We start from the raw sequence: 19,124 nt of genomic DNA on the forward strand, positions 1-19,124 counted from the left end.
GTTTGTTTCTAAAAATACCCTGGAGGGGACCTTGTATCTCTGAATGCCTCCTCAGAGGTGATCATTGCCCCGGGTTTCAAAGGGAAAAACAAGAAGCTATAAGTTAAGTTGAGACCAGGTTGATGTAGTGCAGGGGTGTCCCACCTTGGCAACTTTAAGACTTGTGGATTTCTAACCTAGCAGCTTGAAAGCATGCAAATGCAAGGAGATACATAGTACATCCCATACTTTGGTGGGAAGGTAACAGTGTTCCATGCACCTTGGCGCATAGTCAGGCTGGCCACATGACCATGGAAGTATCTTCAGACAGTGCTGGCTCCCTTGGTTAACAGGGGAAATATCTATCTTTATAAGTTAGGTTGAGATGCTGGCTAAGGAATTCTGGGAGTTGAAGTCCACAAAAAGTTCCCACGGTTGGACACCCCGATGAAGGGGTTAAAGTATCAGGCTAAAAAAAACCTGGAAACCATGAGTACTAGTCCTGCTTTAGGCACAAAAGCAGCTGGGTGACCTTGGGCCAGTCTCTCTTTTTCAAGGCAAGGACAAACCACTTCTAAAAAACCTTGCCAAGAAAATTCCAGGTACTTGCCCAGACAAGTTGCCAGAAGTCAACCCTGACTGGAAGCACAAAAAAAAAAAGAAAAAGAAAAAAGTTAAGTCGTCCTTTACAGGTAGTCCTCAACTTACAACAATTCATTTAGTGACCATTCAAAGTTACAATAACAGCAGCACTTAGAATTATATACAGCTTCACAGTGCATTACAGCTCTCTCTAAGCGGTTTACAGAGTCAACACATTGCCCCTAACAATCTGTGTCCTCTTTTTACCGACCTCAGAAGGATGGAAGGCTGAGTCAAGGTTGGCAGTGAAAAATTGACTTATGACCATTTTTCACACTTATGACTCTTGCAGCCTCCCTATAGTCACATGATCAAAATTCAGATGCTGGGCAACTAGTTTCATATTTATGACGGTTGCAATGTCCCAGGGTCATGCAATCAGCTTTTGCGACCTTCTGACAAGCTAAGTCAATGGGAAAGCCAGATTCATTTAACTACCCTGTTACTTACCTAACAATTGCAACGATTCACTTAACAACAGTGGCAAAAAAAGTTGTACAATGGGGCAAAATTCACTTAATCCATGTTTCACTTAGCAACGTAAATTGTGGGCTTAATTGTGGCCATAAATCGAGGACTACCGGTATTAGGACCATCATACCAGCCCTGAAAAAATCCAGACGACTACGGTAGTACAGTGGACGTCGGGCCAAGAGTTATGCGTGGTTCTTCCGTGTGGACTTTTTTCAGCCCAGGTGCCCTCGCCACCCTCGCTGTATGCCCAAGTGGGCGAGAGAGGCAGGTGGGTCCCGCCACTTGTGTCTGACGTCCTTCCGTCTGATTAACCTCAGAGGTCGGTGAGGCATCCAGACTGGAGGGCTGATTTCCCCCGAGACGCGCAAGAGGCTAGCACCGAGGGAGCCACGCCGCCATTCAGACTCGAGGCGTCCTCCTCACACCTCTCCTCAGACTCCGGCTCAACTCGTGGCCGGCCCGACAGGAGGCGGCCTGGAGGCGAAGGCGGGCAGCGGCCGTCCGCGCCTCCAAGCACCGCCCTCTGCGTCCCTCCCTCTCCTCCTCGGTTTCCTCCTCCTTCTCTTCGCCCACGGCCCGCCGTCTTTCTGGCTTGCCTGGCAGCGCGGCGGAAGTCTCGCTAGAGCCGCCGCTGCTGTTGCTGTTGCCGCTGGCGGCGCGTCCCTGGAGGCGGCCCGGAGCAGGAGCGAGCAAGCGCCCCGCGTCCGCTTGGGAAAAGAGGGAAAGTCGCCTTCGCCAAAAACGGAAGACTGCGCTGGTTCGGGAACGCCGGCAGCAACTGTCGCCGCGCCGCCTCAGCATGGCAGAAGGAGCCCGTTCCTTGCTGGGAGGCAGCCGCGGCTTGAGCCCGGCGTCCAGCCCACTGATGGGCAGAGGCGGCAAGAGCCGCTCGCTGCCCACGCCATCGTCGTCGTCGTCCTCTTCGACTTCTCTGCAGCAAACCCACCACCACCAGCCCCAGACGCCGCCTGCCTCCCCGAAGCAGCCGCCCCCGCCGCCCCAGCTGACGGCTCGAGGCAGCCCGCCCGGGCACTGCTTCAGGAGGGTCACCCTCACCAAGCCCACCTTCTGCCACTATTGCACCGACTTCATCTGGGGGTTGGCCGGCTATCTCTGCGAAGGTAACGCTGCGATGCCGAAGAAAGTGTTCGTGGCGGGCGCGTGACGCGGGGGACGGCCGGGCTCGCCACTTCCGCGGGTGGGGGAGCGCCCAAGGGGGAGAATGCCTGTCGTTTTTTTTTCGCTCCCCCCCCACCTCCCCAAACCCTCTCCCCTAACCCCCTCCCCTCGACTTTGGGCGAGTGGAAGCTTGTTCTCCCCGTAGGGATGCCGCCGCTCCATCTCATATTTGCCCAGCTGCGCAACATCTTTAGGACCTTTATAAACTGTGGTTAGTAAAACCCAGAATGAATGAGTTCTCCAATATGGGACTCTTTAAAGAAACGTGGGTAATTGATGCAAAATCAATCAATCAATCGGCCCATTTCTTCTCGTGGGGCAACATGGCAATGCAAGCCATCTTGCTGGTTGGAGAGTTCTGGAGGACTTGAAAATCTAGCAGTGTATTGTTGTATGGGATTTGGGTTTGTCTTGCCAATAGCAAGTTGTCTACTTGCTTGTCTAGTTGTGGATGTTATAGCAGCTCTCCCCTTCCCTCCGCACCCCATTTTTGAGGTCTTATGCTGAGAAATAGCCAGCAGCTAATGTTTTCTTCATCTTCTTTCTACCAAGTAAAACACTCTGTCTAAGAAGTGTAAAGTGTTTCTTTTTTAAAGTTGCCCAATTTTTTATGTTTGCAGTTTTGTTTTTTTAAGGAGGGAGGAGTATCCCTTCACTCTAATGGATGCCTGGCACACATTAATTGGAAAAAAACTTTTTCTATCACTTCATTTTTGTGTACGCAAAAGCTTTCCCTACTGGAACAGCAAATGCAAATGACTTCTTCTTGTTTATTTGCCAAACTAGGTTTTTCCTTTCTTAAATGGCTCTGTGGCATGGGCAGGTTATTAGCAGATAAAAATAACTTCTCTTACGAAAAAGAAAAGCTTCATGAATTGTAAATGATGCAGAGGCTGAGTAAAACTGTCAGTGTTCTACTGATAAAGTTTCTGTGTCTTAATAGTGGCTTGTCTGAAAGGCTGCAATTTTCTTATCTCTTTATTTTTATCCTGGGAAAAATACTTCCCTGCCCTGTTTTGCACCACAGATAAAATGGACTTTCTTTCACGGTATTGCCAATATTTGTCTTCTGAGGAACTGTTATGTATGTAATAATGCAGGAGATAAAACTGATCTCCTTATTTTTTTTCTCTGTGGGCAGGCATAAATAATGCCTGTTGATTTTTAACCATTGCTCAGCACCAAGGATTTCTTGAAAGAAAAGCAAGGTTATACTATGAGGACTTGCCTCTGAATTTGAAGAGCCTATTGGGATATTGCATCCACTGCAGAACACAACCTGAGATACAGAGGTTTATCTCCTTTCCTTTCCATAAATTTGAGGATCAATCAAATGGGGAAGAAAGGGCAGTTTTAAAGCTAGTTTTGTACTTGATCAATCGTTTCAGAGGAAATAGCAGTTATTTATAGAGACTTGATACCTTAAAATCTGCTGTCCTGTGTAGTTGACATGATCAGGCCTGTAAGTGGGCAATTGTTATGGTGAACATCTGGATGAATCTCTTTTTAGTTACCACTGGGATGTTATTAATGAAAGCAGTTAAAGTAAATATATACCATTATAGGGATTGTGAGTGTGATGAATACATACAAAAAAATTGTGCACAGTATATAAATATATTCTTTAAGGACTGGGAGCTTATGCACCGGAGACATTAGTCATACTTGGCTAATAAAGACTAAAAGAATTCTAGCTGTCAGTCTTATTCTTGCACACTTGCACAGCAGTGTGCTGCAGCTGCCAAAAAAGCCAACACAGTGCTAGGATGCATTAACAGAGGGATAGAATCAAGAGTACATGAAGTGTTAATATCACTTTATAATGCCTTGGTAAGGCCACACTTGGAATACTGCATCCAGTTTTGGTCACCACGATGTAAAAAAGATGTTGAGACTCTAGAAAGAGTACAGAGAAGAGCAACAAAAATGATTAGGGGTCTGGAGGCTAAAACATATAAAGAACAGTTGCTGGAATTGGGTATGTCTAATTTAATGAAGAGAAGGGTGATAGCAGTCTTCCAATATCTCAGGGGCTGCCACAAAGAAGAGGGAGGACAAGAAGCAATGGATGGAAATTAACCAAAGAGAGAAGCAACCTAGAACTAAGGAGAAATTTCCTGACAGTTAGAACAATTAATCAGTGGAACAACCTGCCTTCAGAAGTTGTGAATGCTCTAACACTGGAAGTTTTAAAGAAGAGACTAGACAACCATTTGTCTAAAATGGTATAGGGTTTCCAGCCTGAGCAGGGGGTTGGACCAGAAGACCTCCAAGGTCCCTTCCAACTCTATTACTATTATTATTATTATTATTATTATTATTATTATTATTATTATTATTATTTCAATAGCTCTGTGGTAAGGTTTAAGTCATGGCATCTCTAATTATCATTGCCCTTTTCTAGAGAAAGCCTGATATCTCTGTGTAATCCCATTTAGTAACCTCAATTTTACTGAGGGTTGCAATTCCTCTGTTTGGTACTTTTAATACTTGGAGATGGATAGGTCATTAATTCAGAGAAGATGATTAAGGGGAAGAGAAAGAAAAATGTTCATGTCAAAACCATTTATGACATGCCCAACCATATTTCTTGCTTTATTGGTACATATGCTGGCAACATGAGCTTTCAATCCATGTGGATTGAGGCCTTAATGTCCATCTGAGGCAGTGGCTCCCAACCTTTTCTATACCCCGCACCCCTAGAACGATTCTGATATATTCTCACACCCTTTACAAAAGTTTGAAATAACGGCAATGAATTATGCATATACACTATAATTTTGAAAACCCAAGTTCTCGCAACCCCAGTTGGGAACCCCTGATCTAAGGTATGTTTGTGGGATTCCCATTAGAACAACTTAATTCAGCCAATGCCAGAATTGAAGATTAATTCTTATACATGAACACTTGGAAGGCTTAGTCAGAAATGATAGGGAAAATTACTGGAGGTGACTGTAAATGGGCTAGCAGTAAGATTTGTGTCCATGTCCCTCCCAGACGCTATCTAAATCCAATCACGTGTTCTCTAAAAATTCCAGGATTTGTAGGATATATAAGGTGGGAATATGTGCTTTTATTTTCCTCTGTTGATTATGTTGTTATTCCACAATAATAAACTGCATTGTTTGTAATGTATCAGTTGTTTACTGTAATCTCCCACAAGCCTATATTTATTTTGGGGACAAATTATAAAGATGTATTCTGAAGATGTATTTAAGTTTTGTATTCTAAAGACATATTTATTTTGTTTTATTGTGATGGGTTTTTCCTACAGAGGCATACAGATACTCCTCAACTTATAATCACAATTGAGCTCAAAATTTCTGTTGTTAAGTGAGACATTTGTTAAGTGACTTTGGTCCCATTTTCACAATCTTTCTTGCCAGAGTTGTTAAGTGAATCGCTGCAGTTGTTAAATTAGTAACATGGTTGTTAAGTGAATCTGGTTTCCCCCTTTGACTTTGCTTGTGAGAAGGTCGCAAAAGGTAATCACATGATCTTAGGTCATAGCAACAGTCATAAATATTAACCAGTTGCCTGCATCTGAATTTTGATCACGTGATCATGGGAAGGCTACAGAGGTTGTAAGTGTGAAAAATAGTCATAAGTCACATTTTTCAGTGCTGTTGTAACTTTGAGCAGTCACTAAATGCACTGTTATAAGTCGAGGACGACCTGTAGTTTTAGTCCTGTTTGAAGCATTCTCTACACTTTTGGTGTCTTTATTTCAGGTTACTTTGCTTGTTTCTCTTAACTATTGATGCACCCTTGGGGGGGGGGTCTGCTCAGATGAGGCTTCAGTGGAAGGGGTTCCTTCAAATTTGTTTGATTCATTCTTCCTGAAGTAAGAGAAGCATGAGAACACCACGGGATAGCATGTTGATCTTGACTTTGCTTCCCTTGTGTTCTTTCATGTAATTCTGAAGGGAAGTTATCTTGCAGGCACACGGAACATATCTGAAGTTTTGAGGCTATATATTTCTCTGCTGTGCTGCTTCCTTCCTTCCCCTATTTTTATGGCTCTGGAAGGAAGCAGCTGTTTGTTCTTTGTACATACATATTAGGATTGAACTTTCTTGATGTACTATATTGATCTGTTGTAATTAGTTATGACATAGACATAGTTATGACACAGACGTAAGATGGACTTGAACAGGAAGGTCATATCAAGGATAATTCACGGTATCTGAAGCCCCGGGACCATGATTAAGCATTGCTCATAGCCCTATTGCATAAACATCCAATGGGGTGTGTAAGCCAGGTAAGGAAATAGGGAAAGTGAGTAATGTGCTGTATTGCTGGATATAGTTGAGCAATATCATGGAATATGCATGAATGGAAGAGTAATTCTCTTGCATCAGCTTCTGAAGAAGCTTAAAGCTAGTATCCAAGTGACTATTGTTTCTTTACCTTTTGTTGTATGACAAGAACGAAATAAGAACTTATTCAAATACATAAGAAGAAGAAGAAGTTAGCACATATTTTTATAAATAATTGAGCAATGTATTATTGGCAGAGGAGGAAGTTCAGCTAAATGAGAGCAATAGCCCAAGAGGACTCTAATACTATGTCACAAAAATAATTGAATTAGTACTTTGTTTTCTTATTCTCTGTTCCTTAGCTGGTAACTACTGAAATGCTGTGCCACGAATTAGCCAAGAAATATCAGTATTAATATGTTCTCTAGCAATGTAGTTCTTTGTGCTATATGATTGAGGGATCGAAAATGCATTTTTAAATTCCTTTTATTTAGCTTGGTACTTGGAGTACATTGAAAAAGGAGAGCATGTTGTTTCTTTCAGAACATTCTAAAAGAAATATTCTGAATGATTTCCCCTCAACTAGGGATGTTCTATTTAAGTCACCATAACCTTTTTTCTATTTACATAACTTTAGTGATTATTAATTATCTGAAAACTTTCTAACCTATGTTAGAACTATCACCATCACTGTCATTTAAAAATATGATTAAATATAGAATATTCTACAAGAAGTAGGGAGACAATAATTCAGCCTTCTTGGTGATAAATCTTTTTATTCATTACCACATCAGTGTCATCTGAATTAAATGTGACCTCTAATGTTTCCATCTCTTAACCAGGTCTTATGTTGACATCTCTCTTTTTATGTGTAAATTCACCACCTCCTTAAAGTCTGCTTTAATTAGGATTTAATATTAGTGTTTGAGTTGATAGGAACCATCTTCTTTCATTGTTACAATATACATACAATACACATTACAGAACTCTGATTAAAAGGGGAACCACAATTATTTTATTTATTTAAAATATTTATAAGCCACCCTTCTTATAGCCAACTCTGGGTGGCTCCCAATCAAACGTTAAAACAGCATACAATACCATATTAAAACTATAAAGCTAACCACTTTTAAAGAAGAAAGTTGTACTGAAGAAAGAGGAAGCTCTGATATTTTTTTTAAAATGTAATTTGAGATCCAGGAGAAAAAAAATAACGTGTTATATTAGAACCCAGTAGCACAATTCACCCGTCATTAATTTATACTAGAAACTCTTGTGCTTATATACAATGAAACAAAGACCGTGTAAACCTAAAGTGTGCTACTGCCAGTTTCTGATTCACCGTACAATGGTTTGGAGCAGCTTTCCTCAGCAGCCTTGGCTATGAATTCTAGAAGTTGTAATTTCTGTATATCTGGAGAGTGTGAAGTTGAAAAAGACTTGGAGGAGAGTCTTCATTTCTGACATTTTCTTGATTAGTATCAGATTTCTATTCTTGGAAAGTTTTGTATCTTTGTCTGCAGTTTCCTTTTCTTCCTTTGCAATCACTTTTGCCATGCTTGTTATGTTGCTCTGTAGGATTTGAACTCTTGCTGTTAAGCAGAACTTCTCTGATACTCATTTAACATTGCCTCACTTTTTGCTATCCTGCAACGGCAAGCCATTTCTGTACTGCTGCCAAAGGAAATAACATGAATAGTAACCACCTGGTTACTAGGAGTCAGGCTTTTTTAACCACCAAGGTGCATTCAACTAAATTTCCATTTAAAGCTTCGTCCTGTACAAAGTTAAATACAAAAACAATAAATGAAACAATTATTCCAGAACAAATCTTAGAGCTGTATATTTATATTATCAGATTCTGAAGAATGTCTCTATTAATCAGATACAGGTAATCCTTGACTTACAACCAGTTGCTTAACAACCATTCAAAGTTACAAAGAATCCCTCCCCCTCCCCAAAACCATTTTTAAAATTACTGTGGTCTCACACACACCTCTGTGGTCACGTGATTGCATTTTGGGCACTTGGGAACTGGGTTCAGCTTTACAGTCATTTGCAGCATCCTGTGGTCACATGACTGGGATTTTTTTTGCCAGTTTGTCGTGTTTGCCTCTGGTTTTCGGCAAAAAAAACCCCATCCACAGGGAAAATTGATTTGCTTAATCTCCTTTGCTTAACGACCACAACAAAAAATATCAAAGAAGTTGGTCTGGTCATGTGATGCCTCAACTTAACAACCACAATGACTTACTCCTTGACTTAAGTCAAGGACTACCTGCATATAGAATCAAGTGCAGGACTGCCATCTACTTGGTTCAGTTCAGATCATGCAGATCCATGGTTTAAAAAGTTGAATAAAATTTAACACCCAAGATGGAGGAGATGCAGTGGGAAAGACAGGCCTAAGAATGCACTGACTCCCAGAAGAGAAAACATTTCTAGTTCTCAGTTAATTACAACATCTTGATATGCACTTGATGCTGAGGTCTCTTAAAATATACAGTGAGAAAGTATCAGCCCTGAGGGGTACTCCAGACAAGAATCACTAATTATGAGTACAATTGTACCTTTATTGTAAGGCTACAGTAAAGAGTTTCGCAAGTCTGAAAATACATCTCTTCCTCCTCGCTTTTACATCTCAAGAAATTAGGGAGGGTCACTTCTGAGACATTTGTCACACCCTACTGCTTCTCTAGGCCAGGGGTAGGCAACCTTGGCTGTTTTATGACAAGTGGATTTCAACTCCCAGAATTCCTGAGCCAAGAGTTGAAGTCCACGAGTCATAAAAGAGCCAAGGTTGCCTATCCCTGCTCTAGGCTAAGTTGCCTCTTATTTCATTGTTGCCTAGAATATCAGTGTTTCTCAACCTTGACCATTTTAAGGCATGTGGACTTCAACTCCCAGAATTCCTGAGCCAAGAGTTGAAGTCCACGAGTCATAAAAGAGCCAAGGTTGCCTATCCCTGCTCTAGGCTAAGTTGCCTCTTATTTCATTGTTGCCTAGAATATCAGTGTTTCTCAACCTTGACCATTTTAAGGCATGTGGACTTCAACTCCCAGAATTCCTGTTTCTCAACCTTGACCATGTTGGGCATGTGGACTTCAACTGAATTCCACAGCCAGCAATGCTGGCTGTGGAATTCTGGGAGTTGAAGTCCATATGCCTTAAAATGGTCAAGGTTGAGAAACACTGGCCTAGATTGTTGCCCCATCTTCTCCTCTTCCTCTCACAAGGATATTCTCACAGATCATTACATCAAGTAGCTTTCTTTCCTACTTGGGAACAGGGCTCTGGCCAGCGTTTGGGAATGAAAAGTGTATTTTGGCCACTGCTTGCTGGTCCTGGTTCTATACTCTTTGGAAAGTATTCTTTTTTATCTTCTATTACGCCACTTAGATGGACCGGTCATCAGAATTAGATAGATAGATAGATAGATAGATAGATAGATAGATAGATAGATAGATAGATAGATAGATAAATAGATAGATAGACAAACCGACTGACCGACCGACCGACAGACAGACAGACAGACAGACAACCTTTATTGTTATTTTTTACTGTGGGCACAATGGCACACATTAAAAATGAAATTTAGGTGCTTGCTCTGAAAGTGTACACATACATAACACACATTTAAACATACTATATACAACATATGTATAAACCTACACACTTACATATAAGTAACGTAAAAATATTAATCACTGTCCAACTTGAATACATAATGGAAGGAGGAAGCTTTAAAGTTCACAAGGTTAATGCTGTATGGAACAAAACTGTGACTGAATCTGGATGTTCTGCTTCGGATACTACGGAGCCTCTCCCAGGCAGGATTCAAGAAGAGTAGGTATGGGCTGCCCTTGAGGTGGGAAGAAGATAGGCCTTCAGCCTTTAGTCCTACTCCTGCAAATAAATCCCATGGCATCTCTTGGGTTTCTTTTTTGTGGGAAATCTGTGCAGCTTGGAATTATTGTTACAAGCAGTTCATGCTTACTTAAATAAGATCCCTAGTTAAGTATATTCTATTATTTAATATTATATAATCTGTATTATTTTTTTCTGCAATATCTTGCAGAAAGATATCTCATTCTGGTCCTTAGCCTCATCAAGACATTTTGTTGAATTCTTGCCAAAATGTAGTTGGTCTCTTTTAGTAAACAAGTACTTTACTTCGTACCATTGATATAATAAAAATTACGATGAAAGTCAAAATTTATCTATATTTGTCTATAAATCAAAGGCTTATATTTGTCTATAAGCTGCATGACAAAATATTTCTTAAGGTGAACATACAGTATCTAAAAAAATGAGAGAGCTAAATTTAGAGTCATTGTGGCAAGCTAGCATATGGAACTAATATAGACATCGTTCCTGTAGCATTAATAATATTTGATGTGCTTGCTGTAATGCTTCAGTATGGATACTTCCTCTGGGGCACAGATCTGCCAACAAGTATTCTCATCTTTTCTTTTTTCTTAATATTTAGCTAAAGTTGAAGTTAATTCTTTTGGATCTATTTTACATTGAAAAGCGTCCTTCGTTACCCCATACGTATTGTTATCATCTGTTTGTGTAAAGGAAAATTTGGTAGCCTTTGTAAATTCCACTAGTCAAAGTAACTAACCGAATATGGACATACAGTACCTGTGCAGGCAGAAAATGAAAGGGGTAACACATCACAAAATCATATTTGGCAGAAGTGTTTTTCTGATTTTCCTAGTACACAGCACTGTTGGAGAACCTTATAGATCAGTGGTTCTCAACCTTTTTAATGCCGCGACCCCCAACCGGTCGTAAGTCGAGGACTACCCAACCAGTTGTAACTCGAGGACTACCCAACCTGTCGTAAGTCGAGGACTTTCCCTGCCCGGGAGCGCCACGCATGCGTGGTGCCACCCCCTGCGCCGGCCGAGGCGTAGCTGGCAAGCGGCAGAGACGGAGCAGGCCGACCACCGGCTGGGCCACCAGCTGGCCCAGCCCAAGGGAGGTAAGGCACCTGCCGGGCCCCACGCGCGCCAGCAACCCTCCCTGCGCCCGCCGGCCTCCCCCCTCCCACCCCTGGCCCTCTTTTACTTACATTTTTAGTAGTTGCTCAGCAGGGAGGAGTGGAAACTTCCAGACAGCTCTCCTTCACTGCAGACAACTTGCAGCACCGTTTGCAGAATGGGACTTTTGGCGGGCTCAGCAGGGCAGAGACAGCCTGGACAATTCCTATTGGCTTTTGAAAGCCAATAGAATTAGACTCTATTCAAGAGAGTCTATTCTATTGGCTTTCAAAAGCCAATAGAATAAAAGGGAGTAGCACAGTTAAGGAAAAGGGGGGGGGAAATGGTGGACTGCGTTGTTTGGCGACCCCCGTAAAATGGTCGTTCGACCCCAAATGGGGTCGCGACCCACAGGTTGAGAACCGCTGTTATAGATATTTAGTATTTTGTAAGTCAGTCTGTATAAGTCTGGGGCTCTGGTGTTAGTTGCAATGTGGAAGGATCTTTACCTGCTGCAGAATTTTACTTGCGGCTAATTCATTGTGCTTTCAGTTTTATAGGGTCTCTGTAGAACTAACTGGGTTTTTATAACACACTATAAAGGCCCCCTTTATTCTAGGATTCTAAAGCAGATCCTGTTGGCGTTTCATAATTGCTTCACAACATACTAGAGAACAGCAATATATCACAGTGAACTGACAGAAGGAATGACATTCTTTGCTTTGAGGCCAACTCCACCTGAGTGGGAATATTGTCTAATACTGGTACTTAAGAGATGAAACCTGGATAGCAGCCCGTTCTCACTGCAAATAAATTTTCTAGCAATTGTAATTTTCTGAACAGCCTTCAACTAAGCCCCAGTGTGACTGAACAAATAGTACTATAGAAATAGCTGTGTTTATAGTACTTCCAGTTTTCTAAGAAACAAAGCTATAAAAGGATTTTGCCATATAGTTAAATTGCAGTGTGGAAGTCTTTGTAAAGCTTTGTTTGTCATGTTTAGACATTTTTTTTACTGAAATGTGGTTGTTTTTTGAGACTGTTTGGTTGTCAAGTCTTCTCCATTTACATCAAAACTTTTTCAAACTGCATTTGGTTTTTGTGAGACATCCCGGGAATTGTGCTCCAAAACCTGGATTGGGCCAGAATAAAGAAGTATGCAGAACTATGTCAAAAGCTAAGTTTTGATTTTAATTTTACTTTGTTATAGTTTAAAATGATTTTTTTAAAATAAATATAGCTAATATGATTCCCCTATAGAGAATATTTTTTTCCCCTCTCCTGTCACTTGAAAACTGTCTGACAGCAACTTTTTCAGAGATTCTGGCATATTACATGCAGTGTATAAAACTGTCAGGTTTCCTTTTCCAATTAAATCATGTCAATGTGGAGGTGAAATAGCAACTTGTGGTCTAATTTTGGAAATACTTATTTGGGATTTCCTGAGTGCTTTGTAGTAGTGGTCTCCAACCTTTGTGGCTTGGTGGTGGCCTGGCTGGGGGGAGGGAGGGGAACCGGGCTGGGTGAACGGTGGGCCGGTGTGTGCGTGCATGTTGGCCTGCCTCTCACTGGCTTGGTTCTGAGTAGGCCACAGCCTCGGGAAGTTGGCGATCCCTGCTTTACAGCTTTTTCCTTTCCTTTTCATTCTCTCTTCCAATACTCTTGTTGTTCTTCATCTTTCTTTCCATATGTTGACATGAATAATGAGCACAGTTTTCTCCATTCATTAGCAGCTGTCCATCCTTTGGGGGCCAGAAGCTCCTATGTGTTCCACCTGGGAAAGTGCAAGCCACTACTTGCTTGGTTGCCTGGAGGTGGTTGCTTCTTAAAATAGGAGACTACATTGCTGGGAAATTACAAGAATACTGTACATTTCTTTAACTCTTTTTTGTCCTTTTCAGTAAGATCTGAAAATTTTCCCCAGCCAGGAGCGTATATAAGAAAAATAGATTCAGCATTAATAAAAAACTGTGATATTGTTTTTCTTGTTGAACTTGTGAGTGTGGTGGAACTCAGCGCAATTAGTGAGTGGAAATAAAAATGGAATAATAGCTCTTTTGAATTGCCTGTTCCTTTGCTAGAGAAAGTTTGAATTACACCCGGCATACTTTTCTCACACCCACTCAGTGAGAAAAACTAGAACAAAATATTTAATTCTGGATATTTGGCTCTTAGAAACAATTACAGCCTTCTTTCAAAAGGCAGAAAAGATTGTTAAAAGGGAGGAGAATGCATTCATTATTTTACACCAGATGGAAAAGATAAATATATTGAAAGTAGGGCTTATGTAGTTTTTAATGATGTATAGTAGAATAAATTAATCCAAACCTGTGTAGAATGCCATAGCATATTTGGGGTAAAATTGGGCTTTGTTCATACTTGTGGCATACTGGCTAAAATGTATCAGATTTCCAGTATTTGAGGGACTGCCACAAAGACGAGCGGGTCAACCTATTTTCCAAAGCATCATAACGCCAGAGAAGAAACAATGGATGGAAACTAGTTGAGGAAAGAAGCAACCTGGAATTAAGGAGAAACTTTCTAACAGTGAGAACAGTTAACCACTGGAACAGCTTGTCTTCAGAAGTTGTAGGTGCTTCATCACTGGAGGCTTTTAAGAAGAAACAGGACAACCATTTGTCTGAAATGGTATAGGGTTTCCTGCCTGAGTAGGAGGTTGGACTACAATACCTGCAAGGTCCCTTCCAGCTCTATTTTGATTATTATCAGAATTGCCCAGTATTGTTCTTATTGTTAACTGGAGATACGGTGCGGGACACAGCTGTAACTAAGGCCGGTAATCTATCTGCAGCTTTTTTACCTTACCAAAAAGTGTTACATGAAAACTTTGATCAAAAACAAAATGTGTGATGGAGATCATAGTATGCTATTCGGGTTGGCATATGGAAGACTGACTTGTAATGTAAGAGATGTTGCATGGTAAAAGAGCAAGATTTGAAGTGAAATCAAAGAATGAAATGAAAGATAGAAAAACTGATAATTTTCTCTGACTGTGAAGGATACAATAGACCTGAATAAAGTCAGTCTGATTTTTGTGGAGTGGGATTGGTAAATGCATGCAGGAAAGTGAAGATGTAGGATTAATTATGAAAAAAAAGTCTACAATTCATGATAGAAAGTATGGATTGGTGTTAAGTAGATCAAGAGCTTTCAAATTCTTTCAGGCTGCAGAACCTGTTTGTTATTTTTTTTCTTGGAACCCCTGATTAAGAGAAGTGGGGTACTAAGTGTCAGCTGACATGCTCTATCCCTTCTCTTGCATCTTTAGAGAAATGTATATGGATGCCTGCAGCATTGAGGCAGGCGTGGATGGCTGAATGTTTTCAGTGCTGCTTCTTTTTTCCTCTCCATTGGCCCCTTAGTCCTGTGAAACTCATTCAAGTCCTCAGACAACTCTGAATTATACAGAACCCAGTTCAAACAACTCACATGGTTATGAATGCATATGAAAATAGGAAGACATTGGTTAGTGAGAGGTACATGTTGTGTTCCAGTGACATGAAGATTTGTTTTGGGGAAAAATAGTGTAACATTCTGAATTAATTCAGAGAAGAAGAACAAAACCTTTAGATTAGTGGTTCTCAACCTGTGGGTCGCGACCCCATTTGGGGTCGAACGACCATTTTACGGGGGTCGCCAAACAACGCAGTCCGACATTTTTTTCCCCTTTTCCTTAGCTGTGCTACTCCCTTTTATTCTATTGGCTTTGGAAAGCCAATAGAATAAAGTCTCTTGAATAGAGTCTAATTCTATTGGCTTTCAAAAGCCAATAGGAATTGTCCAGGCTGTCTCTGCCCTGCTGAGCCCGCCAAAAGTCCCATTCTGCAAACGGTGCTGCACCAGTTGAGTAGTCCTCGACTTACGATCGATTGAGTAGTCCTCGACTTACGACCGGTTGGGAGTCGCGGCATTAAAAAGGTTGAGAACCACTCTGTTAGATGATGAAATGAGTGGCAGGAATGAGATGAAATGTACATAAAATAATGAAACATCCATAGTCCCAAGCATAAGTGCAAGTAACTTTTTTAAAATATCTGCTTAGAAGAACGCATGTTTCAAGTATACAGTCGAATCAAAATTCTATTCATGTTTACACATGGGAAAGGAATTAACAAAAACCATGCTGATTTCATTGTTTACTATAAAGACTGAGAAAATTAATAAAGGATATAAGAAGTTCTGAATCCTGGACAAGGCATATTATCTTATAATATCAAGATTGGATCTATGGAAAAATGACAAGGAGAAAAAAGAAGTGAAAGAAACTAGAGTAGAATAACTGCAGGAAGAAAGCAGAAGAATATAGAATAATTTCCCAGAAGAATGAATGGAAAGTGAATGTAAGGAAAAAAAATGGGGCAGCTGCTTCAAAGACAGTAAAAAAAAAATTACATTAGAGAATGCCTCAGAAGTGTGCCTAATGAAAAGTGAAAAAGGATGCTTCATGGAATGATGAAGTGAAACAGGCTGAGAATGAAAAAAAAGAAATGTGAAAGAATGATGGTTGCAGTGAATGGGGTTAAGGTGGAGATCTTGTGTGATTTGTATAGGAAAAAATGATAGTAGCAAAGGATGTAGTCAAAGAGAGCAAAGAGCTATTAAGATTAAAAGAAGGAGAGAAAACGCACTGTGATTTTGATGGAGATGACATTTTTTTAAAAGAGCTATACAGTCGAATAGAGGGCACCTAAGAAATGGGAGTGGATAGGATCAGGAATGCATAGGTGGTGGACTTAACATCAGAGCATTTAAGTGACTTAGTCATGCAGAAAGAATGAATGAATGAAGCCTGAATCACAAATCAAATATATGAAGGAAAAAAGAATGAGCAAGAAGAGGGGAAAAACCAAGGAAGTCATGGTTGGATGGAGATAATGAGATTCTCAGAAAGAGAGTGGTGAGAAGTTTAAAGAATAAAGGCAGTGTATGAAGTGGTGCACAGACAGGGTAGAAGCAAGGCTGAAAGGTATGGAGAGGAATAATGAATGGTAAAACCAGATTTAACTACATTTCCTGTGTTGTGTCTTATGCTGTAATTTGGCTTATTATTTTCTATTTTCTGTGCAAATGCGGTTAAAAAAAAATGCCATGACATGTCAAACACAAGGTCCGGGGGCCGGATGCGACCCGCAAAGTGGTTTCATGTGGCCCACAAAGCCACCCTGGAAACAGTGAGGGAACGGCCCCCGCTGCCTTGGCCCTGGCCCAGGCCAGCCGGGAGCCAATGTACAATTTTGTGGTGGCCATCTATGCTGAAACACGTTCAGTCTTAACTCCACAAGGCCGTCTAGAAACAGCGAGGAACCAGCTCCTGCTGCATCGGCCCCGCCCCTGGGTGCATGCTGGGGAGGTGTCACCCTTTGTGAGGGATGAAGAAATGGACCATGCCTTGGCACTTGCCCCGGTCCCACCCCCTTCTGCCAGAGACCCTCAGATCTGTCCCACTCCTGCCCAGGCCCCCACAGGCACCCTTGACGCAAACGATGTAGAGCTGACCATGCCCACCCAATAGGCCACACCCACTCCATCCACACCCACCCAGTAGGCCACCCCCCACCCCCCAAAGGCAACCGCAATGCTGATGCGTCCCTCAGTGGAATTGAGTTTGACACCCCTACGTTAAGCAATCTACTCATTACCTGGCATGTGACTCTTAAAGCAGCTGGATTTTATTTATTTTTTTTACAATCATGCAGAAGTCGAAAAAACATTGAGGTGTTTTAATAGAGATAGTATAAACAGTGCAGTTGAGTTTATTTTACACATTGTCCTTTATTTTAATAGGGAATATTTAACAGCAATCTTTAAACAGTTAACTATAGGTTATAGCTTTTGTGATATTTCACATGACTTTTCAGTGGCTTTTATAATATTACATATTACAGTTTCTGTGATGTTTGAGTTTAATTGCAAAAAAGCCAAATTGCAGATAAGCTGGAGACAAAGATTTTCCCTCCAAGACCTGTATAATTCGGTGCTCCCACCCTATAAGATGGAGTTAGATATTTAAATACTATTATTTATTTTTTTGTTCCTATTTCTTTATGCATACCCAAGGTGTTCAAGTTTCTTGAGAGGGCTGAATGGGCATGAGTCATCCTCTCCAATTTTCTTTCAGAACTATATGCCAGTGAAAGAAATAACAGTAAGTATATCTGTTGCTGGCAATTAAGCAGGTAGAGCATTGGCCAAGAAAAAATAAATTGCAGAATTTTTGTACCTCACATTATCTCAAGTAAGGGATATCAAGAGAATGATATCAAGAGAGGAGAGTGCCTCTTCTCTGCAGCTTCTAGATTGGTTCTAAAAGTAGCTGAAACATTGGGGTAAAAAAAACCAGTGCCAAATCTTAAGCAAATTCATAGGGAAAATTCATCTTTAAAATTCTGCTCTTAACCTGGGCAACTTTAAGATGTGTGAACTTCAACTCTCCCAGTATTTCCTAGAGCAGTGTTTCCCAAACTTGACAATTTTAAGGCATGTGGACTTCAACTCCCAGAATTCCACAGCCAGCGTTGCTGGCTGTGGAATTCTGGGAGTTGATGTCCTCATGCCTTAAAATTGTCAAGTTTGGGAAACACTGTCCTAGAGGGACATATCAGCTGGGGAATTCTGGGAATTGAAGTCCACACATCTTAAAAGTTGCTCAGATTGAGAAACACTGGTGTAATGGATTTATGTGTTGACATTTTTGTGTGTATTTCCTGCTCTCGTTTTGTCAATGGATTTACGTATATCTGTGTGTGAGCACTGGGAAGCACAGGCCAGGCTGCACATGCTCTGAGTCACATGACAGGAAGGAGGAGGGGTGGGGGCTTAGAATGGAGGGTTGGTCAATAGCATTCCAAATTTTTCCCCAAAGGCTTCTCTTACAGTAGACATGTCAAACATAAGGCCCAGGGGCCAGATGCGGCCTGCGACGTGGTTTCATGTGGCCCGCTAAGCCATCCTGGAAAGAGCTAGGGAATGGCCCCCGCTGCCTTGGCCCTGGCCCAGGCCGGCCGGGAGCCAATGTACAATTTTGTGGTGGCCATCTATGCTGAAACACATTCAGTCTTAGCTCCACAAGGCCGTCTGGAAACAACGAGGAACCAGCCCCTGCCGCATCAGCCCCGTCCCCTGGGTGCATGCTGGGGAGGTGTCACCCTTTGTGAGGAATGAAGAAATGCTCCATCACCTGGAAGTGGCCAGCAAATGGCCCTTGCCTACTTCACATATCCAGCTTGATGGGCTCCGGGGGAGGGGTTTCGGCAGGCTCTTCCAGTGGACCATGCCTTGGCGCTTGCCCTGATCCCACCCCCTTCTGCCAGACTCTCAGATCTGTCCCACTCCTGCCCAGGCCCCCACAGGCACCCTTCTCACGAACGATGTAGAGCTGGCCATGCCCACCCAGTAGGCCATACCCACTCCAGCCATGCTCACCCAGTAGGCTGCGCCACCCTGGCCACACCTACTTGCCCCCCCCCCCCGAGGACAACCACAATGCTGATGCGGCCCTCAATGAAATTGAGTTTGATACCCCTGTCTTAAAAGGGAATGAATTGGGGGGATTTTTCTGGAATATTTTTCTGCATAGCCTTAA

At 41.7% G+C, this 19,124-nt stretch overlaps 1 protein-coding gene across 2 annotated transcripts in view; it reads left to right on the forward strand.

The window, feature by feature from the left end:
* Positions 1-1,515: 1,515 nt before the first annotated feature.
* Positions 1,516-19,124, forward strand: part of DGKQ (diacylglycerol kinase theta) — an 87,434-nt gene continuing 69,825 nt past the window's right edge. Inside the window, exon 1 of one of the 2 annotated variants that reach the window (XM_039359687.1) lies at positions 1,516-2,216. In XM_039359687.1, the coding sequence (XP_039215621.1) occupies positions 1,895-2,216 (322 nt within the window). In that variant the 5' untranslated portion in view covers positions 1,516-1,894. The remainder of the gene's footprint in view (positions 2,217-19,124) is intronic. The other variant, XM_039359686.1, reaches the window with a different exon arrangement.

Source organism: Crotalus tigris, unplaced genomic scaffold (genome assembly GCF_016545835.1).
Source record: "Crotalus tigris isolate CLP2741 ecotype Arizona unplaced genomic scaffold, ASM1654583v1 scf7180000019100.1392032, whole genome shotgun sequence".
In the NCBI taxonomy this organism is placed as follows: Eukaryota; Metazoa; Chordata; class Lepidosauria; order Squamata; family Viperidae; genus Crotalus; species Crotalus tigris.